General features: G+C 37.0%; 1 protein-coding gene across 1 annotated transcript in view; it reads left to right on the top strand.

Annotated features, from left to right (window-relative positions):
- DOK6 (docking protein 6) overlaps positions 1 to 20,581 on the top strand; it is a 185,325-nt gene that overhangs the window by 35,868 nt on the left and 128,876 nt on the right. The window contains exon 3 of the mRNA XM_009290867.1: positions 567 to 681. Coding sequence (XP_009289142.1) covers positions 567 to 681 — 115 coding nt within the window. The remainder of the gene's footprint in view (positions 1 to 566; positions 682 to 20,581) is intronic.

Genomic DNA, 20,581 nt, shown 5'->3' with positions numbered 1-20,581 from the left:
CACTTATTTTATATATTCTTTTATCATTATTATTATTTATTATTATTGTTTTCCCTTCCTTTTCTGTCCTATTAAACTGTCTACCTCAACACATGAATTTTACTCTTTTTTTTCCCGATTCTCTCCCCCATCCCACTGCGGGGGGGGCGGAGTGAGCTGTGTGGTGTTTAGCTGCCTGCCAGGTTAAACCACAACAGTCCCCTAACTAATAAGACACTGCTGTTCCTACATTCGGTTATGTGTTTGATGCAGATCCTGAAACTGATCAAAGTTGTACAAATACAGAAATTGAAAAATATATTATAGAATAATCACAAGACTGTCTTGATGTCATTGTAATAACTATGTTTCCAAGTAGAACTTTATTAGAGTAGACTGTTCACTTTTTGTATAGAAAGCTTTGCAACTTTAGACTCTATCTATTTATGTGTTTTTGTCAATTAAAAAACTTATAAATGTAAATAGCCTTAGGAGGAAAAAAACATAGTAAAAATTGAGTAGTAATGGTTAATATTTTTATTTGTACTATTTATACACTAGCCTAAAATACTTTTCTTCATTTTAAGGTAACTGAGCTGCACAATATCAAAAACATAACTAGATTGCCTCGAGAGACAAAGAAGCATGCAGTGGCAATTATCTTTCATGATGAGACGTCAAAGACATTTGCGTGTGAGTCAGGTAAGTAATTGGTACTGCATCTCTAGCTTGAAGAAATCAAGTTACACATCAAAGTCTTGGTCGGATGAATTAACTTAAAACACCAGATAGAAACCCTTAGCTTAAAGGAAGTTGTTGTAAACAAGAACTTTGGAGATTGGGGTTTAGGTTTTGGAGGGTTTGATATGGATTTTTTTAATATACTTTTAGAGGTGTTGGGGGTGTTACAGAGCTCTTTCTTCCATTACTTATCTTTGACTGCACGCAGATGTTCTAAAGACAGGAGATTTTCAGCTAAACTTGTAAAACTGAATAAAAAATACCTATGGGATATTATTAAGTGAAGATACGAAACATTCTTTTTTTTACCAAGTTTTGCTGTAGACACTTGCTAAACTAATAATTATCACGCCATCGCAAATAAGAGGTAAATATCAGCTAAAACCTCAGAATATTGTAAAGTTGGATGTCAAGCAGCCTGTGGTTTGAAGAGCTACGTGGTATAATGAACGAGTTGAGAACAGACTTGGGCATCATGGTACATAATGACAGGTAGTTACTTGTGAGACACTGAACACTGCACTATTAAAGTGCATTGTTTTCCTGTTTGAAAATGCAATTGTACATGTCTGTGTCCTAGGGTATATTTTACCTGAAAAATATGTCTTTAAAAAGAATGAGAAATTTTTTAATGATAAAGTTTTTATTTGTTTAGTGACATATTTGAAACCGTGCATTTTAAAATTATATCTTAATATTATCACATAAACATTGCATGGTGTACAATCTAAGTTAAATACAGTGAAACTAAATTCAAGAAACATGTGGAGGAGGTAGGTTAAAAATGTGTATGGTCATGAATTATGTGGATTTTGGATCAAGTATTGCAAACATTGATACATACATCCCATCATGAAAGATGGATTAACAGTTTATTAATTTAAATTTAAAAACACACACATAGAAAACCTGGTGCTTTCTAGGATCAGTTTAACAGATTATTAGATAAGTAGTTCACATTAAAGACTTTAATTTCTAATATCTAGAATTAATAACGACCCTATAATATGATTAATAATCAAAAAAACACATTTTAATTATATTTCAATGGCACTGAAATTAGTTCTATGGAAACTTTTCCATTTGCCTACACGTGCATTCCCCTTGTTCTCTAATGAAAAGACCTTATTCCTTCCCTAGAATTACTATGGTGCAGGTATATTTGAAAAGAGTGACAGCAACTCATAACTTCAGGATTCTTTCACCAAAGAAGGGGAAACCTAAGAAAGTTCAGCGTGTTTGGCCCATTCATCCCTTTCTTCTGAAACAAACATGATGCAACTCCTTAACCTTGAACCCAGTTGTATGTACAAGATGCAAGTACCTTAAGGTGCTAACAAGATGCCAGTATGAGATGCCCTACCTTAAGGCTATGTTCTGTGCAAAGGTGTGTTTTGAGCAGATGGAGCCTTGGGTGAAGTGACGAACTAGTGGAGAGCTTGTGGGCAGAGATCAAAGGACAGACCAACACAGGTGATATTGTAGTAGGTGTCTGCTATAGACCTTCTCATCAACAAGAGAAGGCAGGTGAATCATTCTTAAGGCAAGTGGAAAAAGCCTCACGGTCCCAGGCGTCGGTACTCTTGGGTGACTTTAACGACAAAAATATCTACTGGAAGGCCAATATGGCTGGACACAAGCAATCCAGATTTCTGGAACAGATTGAAGACAATTTCTTGATATAGATGATCAATAATGTGATGAGGGGAGATGCTCTATTCAGGGACATGCTTGGCAGGATTCTGTGGATAATTGTCTCAGAGGGCAAAGGGGCCCAGGAGAGCTAGCTAATCTTCAAGGACAGCATCCTCTGAGCACAAGAACTGTCCTTCCCATTCTCCAGAAGACAAGCATTGCAGAACACCAGTATGGATGAATGTGGAGCTCCTGACTCAGCTCAAACACAGAGGGAAGCACACAGAAGCAGGGACAGACTAGCTGGGAGGGATACAGAGGCATTGTCCATGTATATGGGAATGGAGCCAGGAAAGCTCCAGCTCAGCTGGAGCTGAAACTAGCCAGGGAGGTGAAAGACAGAAAAGGTTTCTTAAAGTACATCAACAGCAAAAGGAAGGCTAAGTGAGTGTGGGCCCATTGCTCAGTGGGGCAGTGGACCTACTGACAAGGGGCATGAGAAAGGCTGAGGTACTCGATGTCTTTTTCATACCTTGGTTCTCACTTGCAAGGCTTGTCCTCAAAAGCCGTTCAGGTCCCTGAGCCTCTTAGCAGTCAGTGAGAGTGAAGTAGTACCCACAGTAGAGCAAGGCAGAGTCAGGCATCACTTAAGTCACTTGGATATCATAGACAAGTCCGTGGAACTAGATCATCAAGAACGACCAGAAGGAGGATCCAGGTAACTATAGGCCAGTCAGCCTCACCTCAGCCCCTGAGAACATTGTTGGAGCAAATTATCTGTAAACAAATGAAGGACAACAAGGTGAATGGGAGTAGCTAAAACTTTTTCCATATGCAAATCATGCTTTCTATGATGAGGTGTCTGGCACTCTAGGCAAGGGAAAGACAGTGGCTGTTACATACCTTGATTTTAATGGTCTTTGACAGCCTCCCATAACCTCCTCCGTAGCCCCTGAATTAGTGGGACATGGGATGGATAACAGCACTATAAAGTGGATACAAAATAGGCTGGACTTAAAGAGTTGTGATTAATGGTGTAAAGTCAAGCTTGCTGCCAGTAGGTAGTGGGTCCCTTAGGGATCAGTGCTGGGACCAATACTGTTCAATGTCTTCATTGACAACCTGGATGATGAGATGGAGAGTGCTCTCAGCAAGTTTGCGGGTGACACCAGATTGGAGTGACCCAAATTGGGAAGGCAGCAGGGATGCTGTAAGAGGCACCTGGACAGGCCGGAGAAATGGGCTGACAGAAAACTTATGAAGTTCAGCAAGCGCAAATGAAAGCTCTTGCCCCTGGCTTGAAGTAGTCCCAGGTAACAAGGCAGGCTGTGGGCCAACTGTCTTGGAAGCAGCTCTGCAGAAAAGGCCCTGGGGTCCTAGTGGACAACAAGCTGAGCATATCCTGGACTGCATTAGTAAATGTGTTGACAGCAGGTACAGGGAAGTGATCCTTCCCTTCTATTCAGCACTTATAAGACCACATCTGGAGTACTGTGTCCAGTTTTGTGCTCTCAGCACGAGAATATTGACATACAGGAGTGAACCTAGTGCAGGACCACCAAGGGTCAGGGTCAGGAACACATGCTGTATGAAGAGAGACTGCGAGCTGGGCCTGTTCAGCCTGGAGAAGAAACAACTTCAGAGGATCTTATTGCACCCTAAAGTTACCTGATCTGAGAATACAGAGAAGATGGAGCTATAAGTGTCAGATATCTTGCTGTTTCCGAAAGACTACAAATCTTAGCTGTGGGTATAGTGGAGTTTTGATCAGTTTGCCTTTATCCATGCCTTTGGTCTATCTAAACAGTATAAACTGCATCATCTCCATCAGATGAGATAGATACACTGCTTTGTTGCATTAAAATCTGACTCTCTTGAACTCCAAATCTTTTGTGTGTTCTGAACTAGGAAGATATGGTTTAAAAAAAATTTATTTCACAGCTTGTTTCAACAGCTGAGTTCTGTCTTCCCACAAGGAACTATTATAATTTTTACTGCTGCTGAAGTGTGTCAAGTACTTTGCTTTCCTTTATGAAACTTATTGAAGTTTAAGGAATATTTAGACGGCTGCTTGTTGTTTAAAATGTTTTCTTCTTCTTCTCAGATCTCAAAAAAAATGTTTAGTGGCAGTGGTTTCTATGGGGCAATGACTAGACTTTTAATAGCCTCATGGTGTATAGTGGTGTACACACAGTGGGATTTATTTGGGCAAATCAGGCCACTTCTTTGGTTAACACAATACCTTTACTAATACCTCTTCTTTCCCATGGCTTCAGTGGGAAAGAACCAGTCAAGTGGTTTTGACTCAGTCAAAAATCTACTTCTAGAATCATAGCTGTTTGACCTTTCTGAATTATTTAGGAGCCCAAAGTTTCATGATATGAACATTTTTCCACCATGGAGTCTCTAAATATACAGGAGCAGATACTTCGTTTCCTATCATCTTGACCTCCAGGGGCAGATGGAAGAACAGTAATGCTGAACCCATTGCAAAAAGTTTGATGATCATAGAGTCAATAATTTCTTGGAAAGGAGGAGGAAGTAATGCTCAGAGCTGAGTTGGTTTTATATGGGGACTGAACAATGTGAGGTAGGGTTTTTGTTAGTGTTGTACCAGGAAATGTGTTAAAATAACCATATCATTTTGGTTTTGATAGTATGAGCTGGTATCTTTTTCTCTGTGCAGCCTAAAAGTCCATGTGATGGAAAGTAGCATATTTTTCTGGTATTCAGCTTTCTTAATTATAGAATTAAGCACAGTAAAATGCTATTCTGTTTTAAAACAGGTCTCTAAAGATATAGAACGCTTTGGTCCTCCCCAGAAAGCCTGAGAGCTGTGATACCAGCCCACTGGGTGTGCTGGCTGGGAGCCTATGTTTTTCTCCTAAGCTCGTGCGGCTTAGAGGCCCTCAGCTTGCTTATTGTCTTCAAGGCAGCTACTGGCAAGTCTGAGCTGTGGATGAGCTGTAGCCCCCATATTTCCACTAGGATTTCAGCAAATTAGTCATCTGAGGAGCGTCTAATTTTTGGTAATCTTCATTTGCTAATGAAAACATTCTGTAGAAAAACAAACAAAAATCCTCCATATGCTTTTGTTATCATCTAGCTGTTCCCATCACTACCACCAGCGCTCCCGTCTACAATAGCTGTAGAAATATGTTCAGTTCTGAAGCTCTACTGAAATATTTTGAAGAGCAAACCAGTCTCAGATATTACAGTTCCCTGATTAAAAGCATGGGATAACAAGTCGTTAAAGAAGAATTATCCCTCTTCAGGGAGAGAAAGAAGCTGCTTACTGTTGCTATATCTCTTTCTGACATCTGTTCTAGTGGGCAGAGACTTGTGACTTTGGTGATTAGCAAGCAACATTGTTAAATTGTCTCATTTACCATCAGAATTGTTTCAGTGGAAGTAAACTAATGAGAAGTCATGGCTGATTAAATAACATGAAAAGTAGTCTATAACTCAGAGAACTTAAGACAGACTCTAAAGAGTGGGAATTCTTCTTCAGACTATGGGAAATTGCTGCCACCTTAACAAGGAACATGCTAAGGTCTCAGTTTCAGCCTCCCTGAAAATCATGTGAAAGTTATTGTCATTAAGGGAATTTTAACAATTTTTTTTATCAAGAATCATGAAAATCTGAGTTGCTTTAGAAACAGGGAAATGCAAAACACTCAGGTTGCTAACACATTGAGAGTTGAGATAATTAAGTGTTGCCAAATGTATAAGCAGGTTAAATGGAAGGACAGAATATTGTGAAGAAAAATGAAGCAGTTTTGGGGAATTGAGAATATTTACTCCAGCATAATAACGGTTAAAAAGATATTACTGTTGTCTTTTAAATACATCAAGGAGAATAAAGGAAAGTTTTTAAGACATCAAGTGGCCTTATCAAAAGAACAAATATAGAATATATGCCTAGTAACAGTCTATGTTGGTACAGCCATTCAAGCAGCAGGAGAAACATAGACTGAAAATTTAGAGGAAAATTTCTAGGAGTTAAAGCAGTGAGGTTCCACACAGCCTCACAGAAATCCTTCCCCATTCCCACGTTTTTTTTCTGCACTCCACAGTGTAATATCAAGCAAATGGAGAAATTCTTTTAACTCTGGATGCTAGCTACCGGGTTTGAGGTGCAGTCTTTCCCTAATAACTTTTAAAAAAAGTTGTTGGGATGGGTTTTGTTTATTTGTTTGTTTCGTTGTTGTTGGTTTTGTTGTTTTTCAGGTAAGTGTGCTGTTATTTTTTGTGTAGATATAGCTATGCTCAGGCACATGTATCTATTGAGATCTTCTTCCTGCAAGCCTAATGTCCATAATGTGGAAGTAACCCAAGTGTCTGCACCGAGACAAGCATTCTGAAATGCCCTGTAAACTCTTTCTGAAGCTGTAGATACGATGCAGTGAGCAATGGTGGCTATGCAGGACCAGCAGGAAAATGAAATTGGTGGACATGAATACTGATTAAAGGTAGAAGTTTATGGTGCTATTATGGAAGTTGTTAGCATGATGAAGATTGTGCCTGAATAATAGCTAGCTTTCAAGGAATGAAGTTTCTAGGTTGCACTAGGTCAGTGAGAGACCATATGGGAGCATGATTTTTCCTTTAGTGATGCCAGCAAAATATTAAGTGATACAAGTCTCTGGCTCTTTTAGGCTCAGTGGACCCACCAGCACAGGTTTGTGTAAAATTTATTTTGATTTCTAAAAGGCAGAATGCGAGGAAAATTGATGAACTTGTAAACCTATTGGTAAAATCAAACTGGGGGAGTGCCAATAATATGGATTCAGAGACAAGAGAGACAAAATAAATTAGGGCTGAAATGTGATTTCAGTGATTTGAGTATAGAATGAGATGTAACATGAGAAAAAGAAAAGGAGCAAAATCACAGAGAAATCTTAAAACTGCAACTGTGAAACAAATGCAGACATACCCCAAGATACTGATATTTGTCTGGCTTCTCTTCAGTACAATGCCCCATTCTGTATAGAAGTAGATGAATCGAAGGGGTTTCTTTCTTTCCAGGCATGCATGGACTGCAGTTCTAGAGTCATTGCAATCAAGAAACATCTTCATTATTTTTAAGAGGTTATACTTTGGCATTCCCTTAAAACTTCTACTATTCAAGTCCTGGGGAAAATAGAATTGGGGTATCACAAAAAGTCAATCAGCTACCCTATTTGAAACTTCTGGTTTAGGGATTTATCCATCATTACACTATATTGATATAGCTTAAATGATATTAATATTCTTGCGATTGTTTTGGCTCAATCCACCATTTTAATTTCTTTAATGTCTTGCTGCTGTGATGGTAACCTTGATAAAACTCTTTTATACATCTATAACATAAACAGTCTTTTTCCTCAATGTTCTTATGCTTTCAACTTTTTCTGAGCGCAATCAAACTGAAAGACTCTTGGTGTCAAGTGGCAATGTGTTCAGCAACGTGGGTTTTTTAGTTCTGTACATATTTTTCCTTTTAAACCTGTTTTCACCATTTGTTGGTGTTGCTTTCTTTAAAAAAAATTACATCGCTACTGTCATTTAAAAAGGCACAAATTCAGTTCATTTTTGTACTGAAAAAGCTTTTGGGCTATTGCCAAATTACTACTGGTTATAAGCTGAGCTTTTTCTCCTTTATAGTTTTCACAAGCAAAAATATTCTGTGCTTGAAGTGTTTGACAGGTGTCAGTGGAATATTAGATGTAATTCATATCACTATATACTCTGACAGCTATGAATTCTGGAGGTTTTGGATTAAAATTACAGTGAAACATTGAGGCTTTGAGATGAAGCATCAGTGATCATACCTGCTGTTATTACTAACAATACAAATGGCTGCATAAGCTTTAAAAACCACCAGATTAAAGTTCCCATTTTCACTGTTAGTTTTGTGAGTTTGAAGCTCCAGGATCGTGGAGGTGGTGGAAGTGAAGAATGGCTTCCCAAATACAGTTTTGGTACTGGAAAGAGGAATACAAAGTTCACCTTTTGCATGAAGAAAAATAGTCCTATATAGTTCAAAATATTCTGAAAGACGGTATATTTTTTAAAAACCACCAGATTAAAGTTCCCATTTTCACTGTTAGTTTTGTGAGTTTGAAGCTCCAGGATCGTGGAGGTGGTGGAAGTGAAGAATGGCTTCCCAAATACAGTTTTGGTACTGGAAAGAGGAATACAAAGTTCACCTTTTGCATGAAGAAAAATAGTCCTATATAGTTCAAAATATTCTGAAAGACGGTATATTTCTCTGCTGAAGTGGCAGGGATTTTTATATGAAAATTTATGACGCTGCCTTTTCTACTTGCTCTTTGTGATTAGTTTTTTAATATACTGAAGGGGCCTTACTTCTCTGTAAATCATATGGTTCATTGGAGGTCAGATGCATATTCTCACTTCCACACGTGCCACAATATTTTGAGATCCAAAACACCAAGTGAAAAGACAGGCATTGCATGAAGTTATATATGTTGCTCTGGATTCTTACATTCTCCCTTTTTGATCATAATATTTGAAACACTATCCACTTTCAGGGCAAAGCTCAGTCAGAGTCATAGTTATAAATGTTATATTCTAAGATTAATATTTAGGATATATAATCTTTTGTTCTGGACAAATAGTTCCCTTTTCATTAATAATGACTTTTATTTCCTAATTTTTTCATGTTTGCCTAAAAATACGCATCTTTATTCTGATTTAAGCATTTATAAATCAGAAATATTTGGATTTTTGCTCTCATTTCTCATAGTTGGTTGCCTTTCTGTTGGTCCTCATTTTTCTGTGGTTATCTGTCTGAACTACATTGTTACAATTTTCTGACACACATTGGTAATATGTATAACTAGCAAATGGAAGGAATGCAGAAAATATTACCCCATCTTCAGATCATAGCTGTTGATGGAACAAGTACTACACTATTACTTTCCGTCCTTTTCAGCCACTTTTGGGTTATTAATTGCATGCAAACTTAGTTCTAAAATTAATTAGCATTTAAAAGAAAATATTTTGAGAAGACAAACTCATATGGTTTTTTTAGTAGAATTGCCAGCTGCTAAATTTAAAAACAGTAGACACACAAAATGGTCATCATCCCTTCAGCATTTCTCCCAGGCAGGTCCCTGAGCTGCGAATGCTGCTGCATGCTCAGTTTGTAGGGTAAACAGGGGACAGCAAGGAAACAAGGTTAACTTCCAGCCTAGCAGGGGCATGCACAGGGGCTGTGATGAAATGAGTAGGAAAGCTGTAAGATTTCTAAATGTGGAAATTGAAAAAGGTAAACTTGTTCTGGGACTGCAACATGGGAAACTCTAAATTTAAGGCTTTGAAGGTCAAAACATTTGGAGGCTGAAAATTTTTCTTTCTTTCCCTAAAAGTTTCATTACGTAGTTGTGTATATTGCAGGTATGATAAGCATTCAGTTGCCTTTGCTGTTCATGTACTGTAAACTTGTCTGGACACTCTTTATTAATGTTTAACATAGTGTATCTAGATAAATAAAGAAGTTCTGTGTTATTCTTTCTTCCTGGACAAATATATTGAAGTGCAGACACTATATGTGCTTTTCTTATCACAGTTTTACTCAAAGGGATTGAAATGTACATGAAATATAAACTGTTCCCATAGGAACAAAAGTCAAAGAAGATCGCTAAGATAATAGTGAATCACCCATTTTAGAGTGTGTGTAGGAGTAAAAGAGTAGAAAAAAAAATCTTCCTGCCTGCAGAAGCTGAGCAACTTCAGAAGACAAACAGAAGAAGGCAAGCAGATTTCAGCTTCACCTGGTAGATGGTGCAAGGTCAGCTGAATTTTGATTTTAGAGAGACTAGGAGAAATATGTGAATCTCAAAGCCTCTGCCCTAGAAGTTCAGCAAACAGTTATCTTTCCCAGTAAGCATAGAGCAGAGGTAGGTCAGTGATGGTGAAGTCCAGGATGTCGGCATACGGAGGTATGAAATTGTTTGTTGGACTTTAATAGAAAGTTTCATAATTGCTCACTTGTTGTTTTGGGGTTGTTGGTTTTTTTTTTTCATAAGCTGCTAAACATCTGATGAACCTTGCCAGATCTGCATCCTCCATGTTTTATACCAGAACAAAGTCTGTATTAGTGTGAGGGCACAAGACCATAAAAATGCAGTCTAAAAACATGGTCTAACATTTGGCTTACAAGGGAAAAAAAAAAAAAAAAGATTATCTTAGCTTCTGACTTTTTACCTTAAACTGAAATCTACAATTATTAATACTTTGTGCATCTATATATGGCAAGATTTCTTCCTGGTCCCATGTTGAGATTCTTAGTGGATTTGATAAATGTACTGTGTCATAAATAACTGCTAGTCCTATGAAACAAAGATATGGAGATACTGTTTTATCCTTTGTATAATTCATGGCATAAATGAATTTCAATGACATTTAGAATAGTTTTTAATCATATTACAAGTGTGAAAGTCCAAATCTACTTCTTATCATGTAAACACATTTTATTAAGAAGGTAAGGCAATAAGGCACTATGTATTTTAACATCTCTTCATGCTATGTATCCTACAATGTCCTACACTTTGCTTTTAAAAATATTGGCCTGTTCTACACTGCCCAAAGGCATTCACACGTAATAATGACAGTATTACTGAAAACCATCTGAGAATCTTGTTGAGTTTTCTGCATAAAATTGCTTCATATTTTGAGTTGTTATTAGCAGTTTGCAGAAGAAGGAATGGAAATGCAACTTCAGTAACTGAATGGCAGATGAATGTGACAAAGCCTGGAAAAGAATTTCAGACAGAGGACTTCTCTCCATATTAAACACCTACTATAGATATATGTGTGAATATAGAACCTGCTTTCACTAAAATATCCATGTGTGAGGTTTGCAATTGCTATTACCAGTAAGAAATGTGAAATATTCAAAAAAATATGCAAAATAGAGAAAATTTCCTCTTTCTTCCTCTTCATTTACTTATTTCTGATCTAGCTAGATGCTTGTATTCTATAGCCATACCTTAGCATTCATCAGAGAAATTACACAGTTGGCTTTTTACACTACCTGAGAATAGATGTTCTGAAGCAGGAGTAAATCCATGCCGCCTTCCTCCTGAAAAAAGCCTGCTCATTCAAATTGCTGCATATTTTATATAATGCAGAAACTGAAACTTCTCCAGGATTGTTTTTTAATGCATTCTTACATGTGGGAATCATGTTAGAAACAACACGTTGAGCTTGAAAAGGGTGACGTTTGCAAGCAAATTTAATGTTTTCATTTTAAAAGTACCTTTTAAACTTCCATGTTAATAAGCACTCTGGTGCTTCCAAAAGAGATCATGATAAGTATTTGTCATTGTACACTAAGCAAAGTAACTTCTTACTTGCTTTCCACCATATAACAGGTTTTGGGATTTTTTTAAAGACTTTGTAATGTTGTCATTATACTTAAGGTTGTTTTTTCTGCATGTTGTTCAGGTTCTTAGGCATATTACCTTGATTTTGTTATGATGATTGTTGAACTGAATTCTTAATAAACACTGCATTTGAAATGATGGTCTGATTGGCATTTAGTCAATTGTAACCAATCAAATTTCATTATCAAAAAGTACAGAACAATATAGCATGAAGAAAATTTTTTCTTCTTAGCATGAAGAAAAAAAAAGTGAAGAAAATAATCATTTTCTATTTACATTTATGATAGAAAATAAGGCTGGAAGTAATTTTGGGAAACCTCCCTGTCCTAAGGAAGTATAAGCTATACCTATTTATAGGTATATATGTTTATTATTGTATATATGTATACCATTCCTGGTAGATTATGCCTTGTTTAGGTTTTTTGAACATAATTAAAAGAAACAAAATGTATCAGGAGTACTAAGGTTAAGAAGACAATGGCATAGCAGCATGTAGTTGAAACAGGAACAAAAGCCTGTCTTTTCCACCTTGGTTAATCTGTCCCACGCTGCATTATGCATGTGGTAGTCTTTAACTGAATAATTTGTTATAGGGGCCTCTGCTGTGGTAGGTACTTTGGAAGAGAAGTGAATGAGACTTAGAGTTTTAAGAAGTTTTTTGTAAACTCAGGAGAAATGAATTCAATTTCTTTCCTAGGCTTATACTTTCTAGCACCTAACACTACAAAATGTAATAGTGTATATTTGTATGGTTTCAAATTTACTACTTCCTGTGTTCTAAAGATTTCAATTTAAAAATAGATTTTTAAAATGTTCTTGTAAGAAGGAAATTCAAACAAGATGTTTTCCTTGGAAATTCAGTCAGGACTCCAGAGCCTGATTATTGTAGTGTAGCTATTCTTCCTCAGGCTTTTAGGCTTCTGACCCCCATCAACATGATACAACTGCCCTTGATGCTGAAGTTGTGGATTCTTCAGCAGCCTGCCAGGCAGACAGGCAGGGAGATGGGTAGATTTCTGACAGTGCATTTAGGTCTTGATGAATCTGCATTTAGTCAGAAAAGTCCCAACCAGCTCTAAGAATAACACACTTCAGAGCAAATCATCACTGCCTTGAGACTTATCCCTTAAAACCTTGCAGAAATGTTAGCACCATGTTAAGATGTGTCATCTGCAAAGGGTTGTATTTTTCATTGCCTCATGAAGGGGAGAGTCAATAAAGATTTTTTTTTTTGGTTATGTCTTCATGCCTAGATACAACCAGTCTTGGCTGCAAGCCAGCCTGCTGCAAGCCAGCTCTGGTCTGTCAATCGTGCAGATTTAAGTTAGGAAGGCATCATGGCTCTGCAAATTTCCCATGCTTCTCATCTGGTTTGCAGTAGAGTCAAAATAGAAACATGATCACCTGCTCTTATCAGTAAACATGATGCTAGACCTGCGAGGAGGCAGGGCATGTTCAATGACAATATTCAGACTGTATTGTTAGGTAAAAGAAATCCGTGCTACCTCTATTTCCAACATTCGTACCTAGGACATAGAGAACATGTAGTTATGTTGTAGTGGGTTGACCTTGGCTGGCCGCCAGTTGCCCACCAAGCTGCTTTCTCACTCCCCCTCCTCAGCAGGACATAGAGAGAAGATAAAAGCTCAAAGCTCGTGGGTCAAGATAAGGACAGGGAGATCGCTCACTGAAACAGGCAAAGCAGACTTGGGCAAGATTAATTTAATTTATTGCCAATTAAAACAGAATAGGAAATCCGTGCTACCTCTATTTCCAACATTCGTACCTAGGACATAGAGAACATGTAGTTATGTTGTAGTGGGTTGACCTTGGCTGGCCGCCAGTTGCCCACCAAGCTGCTTTCTCACTCCCCCTCCTCAGCAGGACATAGAGAGAAGATAATGATAAAAAGCTCGTGGGTCAAGATAAGGACAGGGAGATCGCTCACCAGTTACTGAAACAGGCAAAGCAGACTTGGGCAAGATTAATTTAATTTATTGCCAATTAATAACAGAATAGGATAGTGAGAAATAAAAAACAAAACTAAAACCACTTTCCCCCCACCCCTCCCTTCTTCCCAGGCTCAACTTCACTCCCAGCTCTTCTACCTCCTCCCCCTGACTGGCGCAGGGGGATGGGGAATGGGGGTTGTGGTCAGTTCATAACATTTTGTCTCTGCCGCTCCTTCCTCCTCATGTTCTTCCCCTGCTCCTGCGTGGGGTCCTATCTGTGGTATACAGTCCTTCATGAACTTCTCCAACATGGATCCTTCCCATCCTTCCCACGGGGCGCAGTCCTTCAGGAACAGACTACTCCAGCATGGGTCCCACGTGGGGTCACAGGTCCTGCCTGTGTGGGCTCCTCTACAAGGGCCATAGCTCCTGCCAGGACCCTGCTCCAGCATGGGCTTTCCCTGGCTGGAGCTTCTTTCAGGGCACGTGCACCTGCTGCAGTGTGAGGTCCTCTACGGCTGCAGTGTGAATATCTGCTCCACTGTGGTTGTCCACGGGCTGCAGGGGGACAACCTGTGTCACCATGGTCTTCTCCAAGGGCTGCAGGGGTTTCTCTGCTCCAGAGCCTAGAGCACCTCCTCCCCCTCCTTCTTCACTGACCTTGGCGTCTGCAGGGTTGTTTCTCTCACATTGTTTCCTCACTCCTCACTATCACACACTGCTGTGCAGCATTTTTACTGTATCTTAAATGTGTTTTCACAGAAGCACTACCAACATTGCTAATGGGCTCAGCTTTGGCCAGCGGCAGGTCCGTCTTCGAGCTGGCTGGAACTGTCTCTGTTCAACATGGAGGCAGTTTCTGGTGTCTTCTCACAGAAACCACCCCTGCAACACCCTTTACTACCAAAACCTTGCCATGTAAACCCAATACATATATAAAGAAATATTGATGCATCAAGGAACTGTTAGCAAATAAGCAAGTTTAAGATATTCCTATATAACTGTTTATCACTTACTTTGTGTACTTTTTTTTTTATTATTATTGGGACTAGTAGTATTAAGGCTTTTGGTTTTTAAGCACATCTATTTACTTCGATTATCACTCACTCATGCTCCTAATCCTTTCAGTCTGCTCTTCTGGAAAGTACTGGGATGTTACTGACTCTGTACTAATATGCCAACAGAGAAGTACATAGCTGGTGGACTTCTAGATTTTTTCCTTCTTTCCATTAGTTTTTCCCACTTAAAAACTTTCTGTAACAATAATAGAAGATACAAGTACTTAACTCATACCTATTGTGTTTGGGCATGTTTCTACTTCCTCTCCCTTTGGGATTGGTGTAATAACCCAGCTGCTCTCCACAAGTTTGCTAGCACTGGAGTGGAAGCCAAGTATCAGCTGAGATAAAAAGGCTTCTGCTTGTCTACATGGAATGTAGGTCAGATCTCCTGGGATTTGTGAATATGTATCAGCCTGTAAAATCATGTGACTTCTGCACCTCCTGACCTCTCCTGAGAATAGCATACATTTAGTGACAGCACAAAAATCATGACATTAATTTATAGATTGAATTTGGAGTATTGACAGATGATGTATGGCTGGCTGAGCCTAGGGAGAGTTCAATGACTAACATGATAATTTACTGCTCCAAACCTGAAACACCCAATCTATTTTTCATTCTCTGTCACTCTTCAGCTTGCATTACATTTGGCTACTTACAGTGTATAAAGTATATGGGACTGTTAGCAGGTTAACTGTTTCAAGCCTTTTGGAACACTTTTGTCACTGAATGAAGACAAGCTGAGAAGAATAGCATGTGTAAATGAGCACAGAAAGTTTTGTGTGCTACTAATGTGTACTTAAGCATCTATTCAGCATAGGATATTCTACTTCATGTACAGTCTAGGCATGAAAATTTTGGACAAATTTGTGCACATTAGAAAAAAAAAACAAAACAAAGATGAATATTTCGTCTTCACTGTCCATCTATCTTCGTAACATTTTGAGAGCTTGCTGGAAGTCCACTGCCAATATGAATGTTGCTATCAACATCAACCCAGCCCAGTGGGCTGTTGAACAATCAGAATGGCAACTGCAGCCATATGGTAAAGCCTATAAATTTGCATTTCACTGCTGGCTAGCAGTGAGAACTAAAGCAATTCTTAAGACTGGACCATGTGTGGGACTACTACAGGTATATAGTGATAGGCAAAGACAAAGTTTTATGTGACTTCTGGCCACATGTTCTTGTGAGATTTCTAGAGTTGTCCCAGCTTCCATACCTGCAGAGCAAAGTTACTTAATGCATTGTCACAGCCCATTCAGGTTTTTTAAGCTCTTCGGCAATATTTCATGGGAAAACATATGGAACTGTGACTTAACTTTAAGAACACAAGTAAATAAATTTTAGGTAGAAATAACTCTAAATTTCAATAATTCAAATTGTTCACTTTTCCTTTGTATTTGAAAAGACTACCACATCTATAATTTGTTACGTCTGCCAAATAAAAATAGAAAATATGCTCCCTTCAGGAAAGTACAAGAAGCTTTCCAATAATTATGGCCTCATAACCTCTGAGACCAGCACACAAAACAATCTCTTACCTGGAGAAGTATCCAGTCCTTTTATGAATTGTATATAGTACCACGTTTGTCTTTTAAAATATCAACTCATTCCCAGTAGTTGTGCATTAGTTTTAACAGGAGTCTTTTCAAGACTATATTTTCTGAAAGTAGTCTAGCATTATCGAGCCTGGCCTCTGTTATTTGAGATTTAACTAGAGTAGTTCATTAATCTCCAAAAATAGGGTTCCAGTTACAAACATGCAACAGTTTCTTTCGTATAATGGTCAAGATTCCCAGACTTCAGGTAGATATGCAAATGAATCACAAATACACCAGTTAACAGAGATTTCAGGTTCTAAATAGTGTATTTCCAGACAACTAAGATTCCCCTGTTTACAGTAATTGATGATCCTGGGATGAAGTTCCAAGCAAGTCAGCATTAAATCTCTCAAAGAGAGGACTCAGCCTTTTCCCTGGTAAATAAATAAGAATGTTTTCCTGAATGAATTTTACTGTGTGAGTAGTTCCTCTGTCAGTTTGGGATGTTCAACCTTAAATTCTCTGGAGATCTTACACTAAATATTTTCTTTTTTATTTACTTCAAATAAGGAAATTCAGTCTAAGGCCAAGAAGCAAATTACGCATCAGATGTCCAAAGAAGCTTAATAAAAAAAAAAGTTTTATCAGTCACAATCAGTGTTCCTCTTAATGTAGTTTTAAGGTAGTGTGGTTTTAAAAAGTGGCCCGAAGTATGCTGCTCTTCTTCAAATCAATATGACATTAATTGCAGTTCAGTCTTTTCTATATGAAGATTGCACTGAAACAGGAAAATGTGAACATATTTTCTGCAACTGCAGTTCAGGTACATTCATACAATGTTTTCATAACCTATACAGAGAAATGAACCTTTTAGCTCTAAAAAAGCTTTTTTTTTTTTCAGTTTCTCTCCTAAAGCATGGCTGCTTTTAAAGTTTTGTTTTAAGCAATTCCAACTGCTTCCAACTGCTATTAAATCTGCCTACCAAGTTAATCTGAGGTTAAAACTGAAGTTAATCAATGTGAAAAAACAATAGAGGGAAGCTATTGACTGCAAGTTGCATTTTAGTTTTTAAATAGTCATATAGTTGAATCTGGTTATCAATTTTAATTGGGTTTGAAACTTATAAAATAGTGTATGAATGTGCAAATAAGGAGAGGAAGGTGTTAATGATGACAAATATATTAATTTTCTCCCTCCTACTGAAACAGCTACCGTTGATATGAAAATTCTCTATTAAAATATAGAAAATTTATATTATTATTCTAGAACTTTTTTACATTTTTGTTTTAGATTCAGTATTTATCAATTTTTAAATGTTCCAGAAAGCAGAATAAACATCATATTAGGTTTAAATTTTGCAGGTGTTTGGTGGATCAAACTTTACAATGTTGTTTTATAGGTTTTGATGACCACCTAGTGTGACAGTTCACTCCATCCTTTCAAACAAGTTTTGGATTGCTGCAGATTAGATGGATTATTTTTTTCCTAATTCAAATTGACCTATCACTCATTTCAATTATTCTACATGCCATGGTGAAGACAGAATCAACAATTCTGTTCACAAAAGTAATGTAAATACTTCCAAACTGTATTCAAGCTTTTCTTCTAACAATGCATTCAAATAGTGTTCTGGTATGTGTTAAGGGTTTAAGCTTCATATTTAATAAAATTCGTATGACATGTACTAGTTTTCTAATGTCTTATGAAGACTTGAGCCTTACTTTGAAGTGAAAGCTGCATATTAATTAGAATTATGAGGAATCTTGGTCTGCTTCTAAATGATAGAAATCTAGATCCATTTACTTTCTGTAACAGCTGTGCATTTTGAAAATGTGGGACATTTCTTAGTTTTTCCATGTTTGTATATGTATCTGGACTTAATTTTGCAATGAATTTTTTGAAAACTGCAGCAGCATAAAGTTACTAGCAACCTTATGAGACTGTCACTTTATTGGGTAGCATTAAGGAGTGATTAGCCTGCACATTTATGATCATGTAAGGTAAAGTTGAAAAACTAATCTCAAGTTCCTTGTTTGTTTTTAAAACCAAGCCTTTCCTTAAAAATGTGTGTAGTTCTAAATTTAGAGACATAATATTGTTATTTTTCTATTAATAAAATCATAAAAACTAGTCTATTATGAAGCATCATTTGTTTCTAAACTAGACATAATTAAAAACAATCCCAAATTTAGGAGAAAAAAGTAAGCTTATTGGCTAACAGAAAAATTAAGCAAACTTAGAATTAGTGAAGTGGAAAATGGAACCAAGTCTGTCAGCAAGGTGATCATTTAATCATCTTCCAAATAAGAACAGTGGTTCACTAATATGTATCATCTCTGTTTCAACAAATGGGAAGAACTTTGTAATGTGTCCCCCAAAGATAGCTCTTTGGACTGTTGTTGGAAAACAGTCAACTCCATTTCAAAATGGTACTTGCTCAGTGACAGTATGAATTTGCCTGTTTCTTTTGAAAGTTCTTCATTGGCCAAACCTCTCAGTAGCTTAGCATTTCATTTCAATTTCAAGGGAAAAAAATAAATCAATCCTGTAACTGAAGTATATATTCCATAAATAAAACATGAAGTCAATATTACAGCTATTTTTTCTGCCTAGATTGTTACGGATAATTTTGACTAGACCTAGAAATTGAAATAATCAAATTAGAGAATTTGCTGTGGGCATATAAAATGAAAATGGCTAATAAATGTAAAATGAAAGAACATTTGAATGTGCTAATGCACAAGCCTCTAGATAATTAAGCTAACCTATCTAGGAAAGACAGGTCTGTGTTAGGTATGTTCCTATAAACATTAATCCAGTAAGAAAGACAAAATGTCTTACTGTGTAGCTTCTGCTTTATGTTCTAAATATCAACGATCTTACCGTAGTAAGTTTGCTTGAATGTGCAAGGAGATTAGCCTAAACTTTGCTATAGTTTACAATCACCTAGCTGAAAAAATCAGAAGTGAATTAAATAGGGTGTCTGACATTTATTTCCTCTATTCTCTCTAGTGGTGGGAAACGAATTAATGCAGGAAACTCAAAAAGGCAATGTCATTTCAAAATGTTTTTGCTCAGTGACAGTGTGAATCTTTTCCAAGTGTAGTACAATGCCCATGACATCTATGTGATTCAGGAAGCCGTGCTCCCAGCGTATGTCACTAGATATAGCAGCACTCCCCTGTTAATAAATGCTGTCCTTGCTGCTGTTACTCATCAGCAATAAAGTACAAATCAGCATTATTCAGACACATAACTTCTCTATATTATATTTGTCTAACAATAATTCCAGTGTGTGCTGAGTATAACTAGTTTTCTTTCCATATGGCATTTCATATTGACAGTTATACTTTTTGCTGGGAAGTGTTTATTATTTATCTATAGAAATATGACTTAGATGAAAATGTAGTTTACTATGATTAAGGACCATCTGAAAAGAAATTTTAAGAATCCTATGTGTCATTAACTAGTCCTTCAAATGCAATGTCCTGCTATGTATTTCTTGATATCTGGAGATTTCCTCAGAGTCATATCTTATAAAAAATTGCCATTTTAGTTAAAATGTAGACATAAGCATAACAAAAATTAATAATATAAGACAACAATCTAAGTGACAAAACAATATTTTAATTTCTAAGGGTTTATTTTTAAAATCTATGATCATATAGTACTAGAAAACGTGAGTAGGAAGAAGATGGAAGAAGGGTTGTATGTTTCTGCATGTGATTATGATAAACTACTTTATAGGCAGTTTGTATCTGTGTGCATGCTAAATTAAGAAAATAGTGGTAGCCCATGAATTATGAGGTTTTAAAACATTTTAATTTTGTAAGGTTGTCACATCTATAATTTTAGTCTCCTTTGTGAATCAAATAGATGACAGCATGTAGAAAAATTTGTTTGTATGCTGATGAAGATCGTTATGAACGTTGAAGAAATAAATATTGTCTTTAATGGAAGTCTTGAAGAAAAACTACAAATTTATAAGTCTAAGTAGTGTATATGTAAAAACCTTCCCTCAAATTTGATTTTTATACTCATAAGCATTATACATGTATTTGTCAGTATAAACCTTGGGCTTTATAAGGGATCAAATCAAGGGGGTAAAAGAAGATGCCAATTTTTCTGATATAAACAGAAAAGGTTTCGCTCTTTCTAGCTCAGTAAAGCACTACTCCAAAATTGCACTATCGTTTGTATAACAAGTTTCTTTCATTCATAGAATCATAGAATCATAGAATCATTAAGGTTGGAAAAGACTTCTAAGATCATC

The sequence above is a fragment of the Aptenodytes forsteri genome, unplaced genomic scaffold (genome assembly GCF_000699145.1).
Source record: "Aptenodytes forsteri isolate BGI_AS27 unplaced genomic scaffold, ASM69914v1 Scaffold45, whole genome shotgun sequence".
In the NCBI taxonomy this organism is placed as follows: Eukaryota; Metazoa; Chordata; class Aves; order Sphenisciformes; family Spheniscidae; genus Aptenodytes; species Aptenodytes forsteri.
This window is presented reverse-complemented; position numbering and strand designations above follow the sequence as displayed.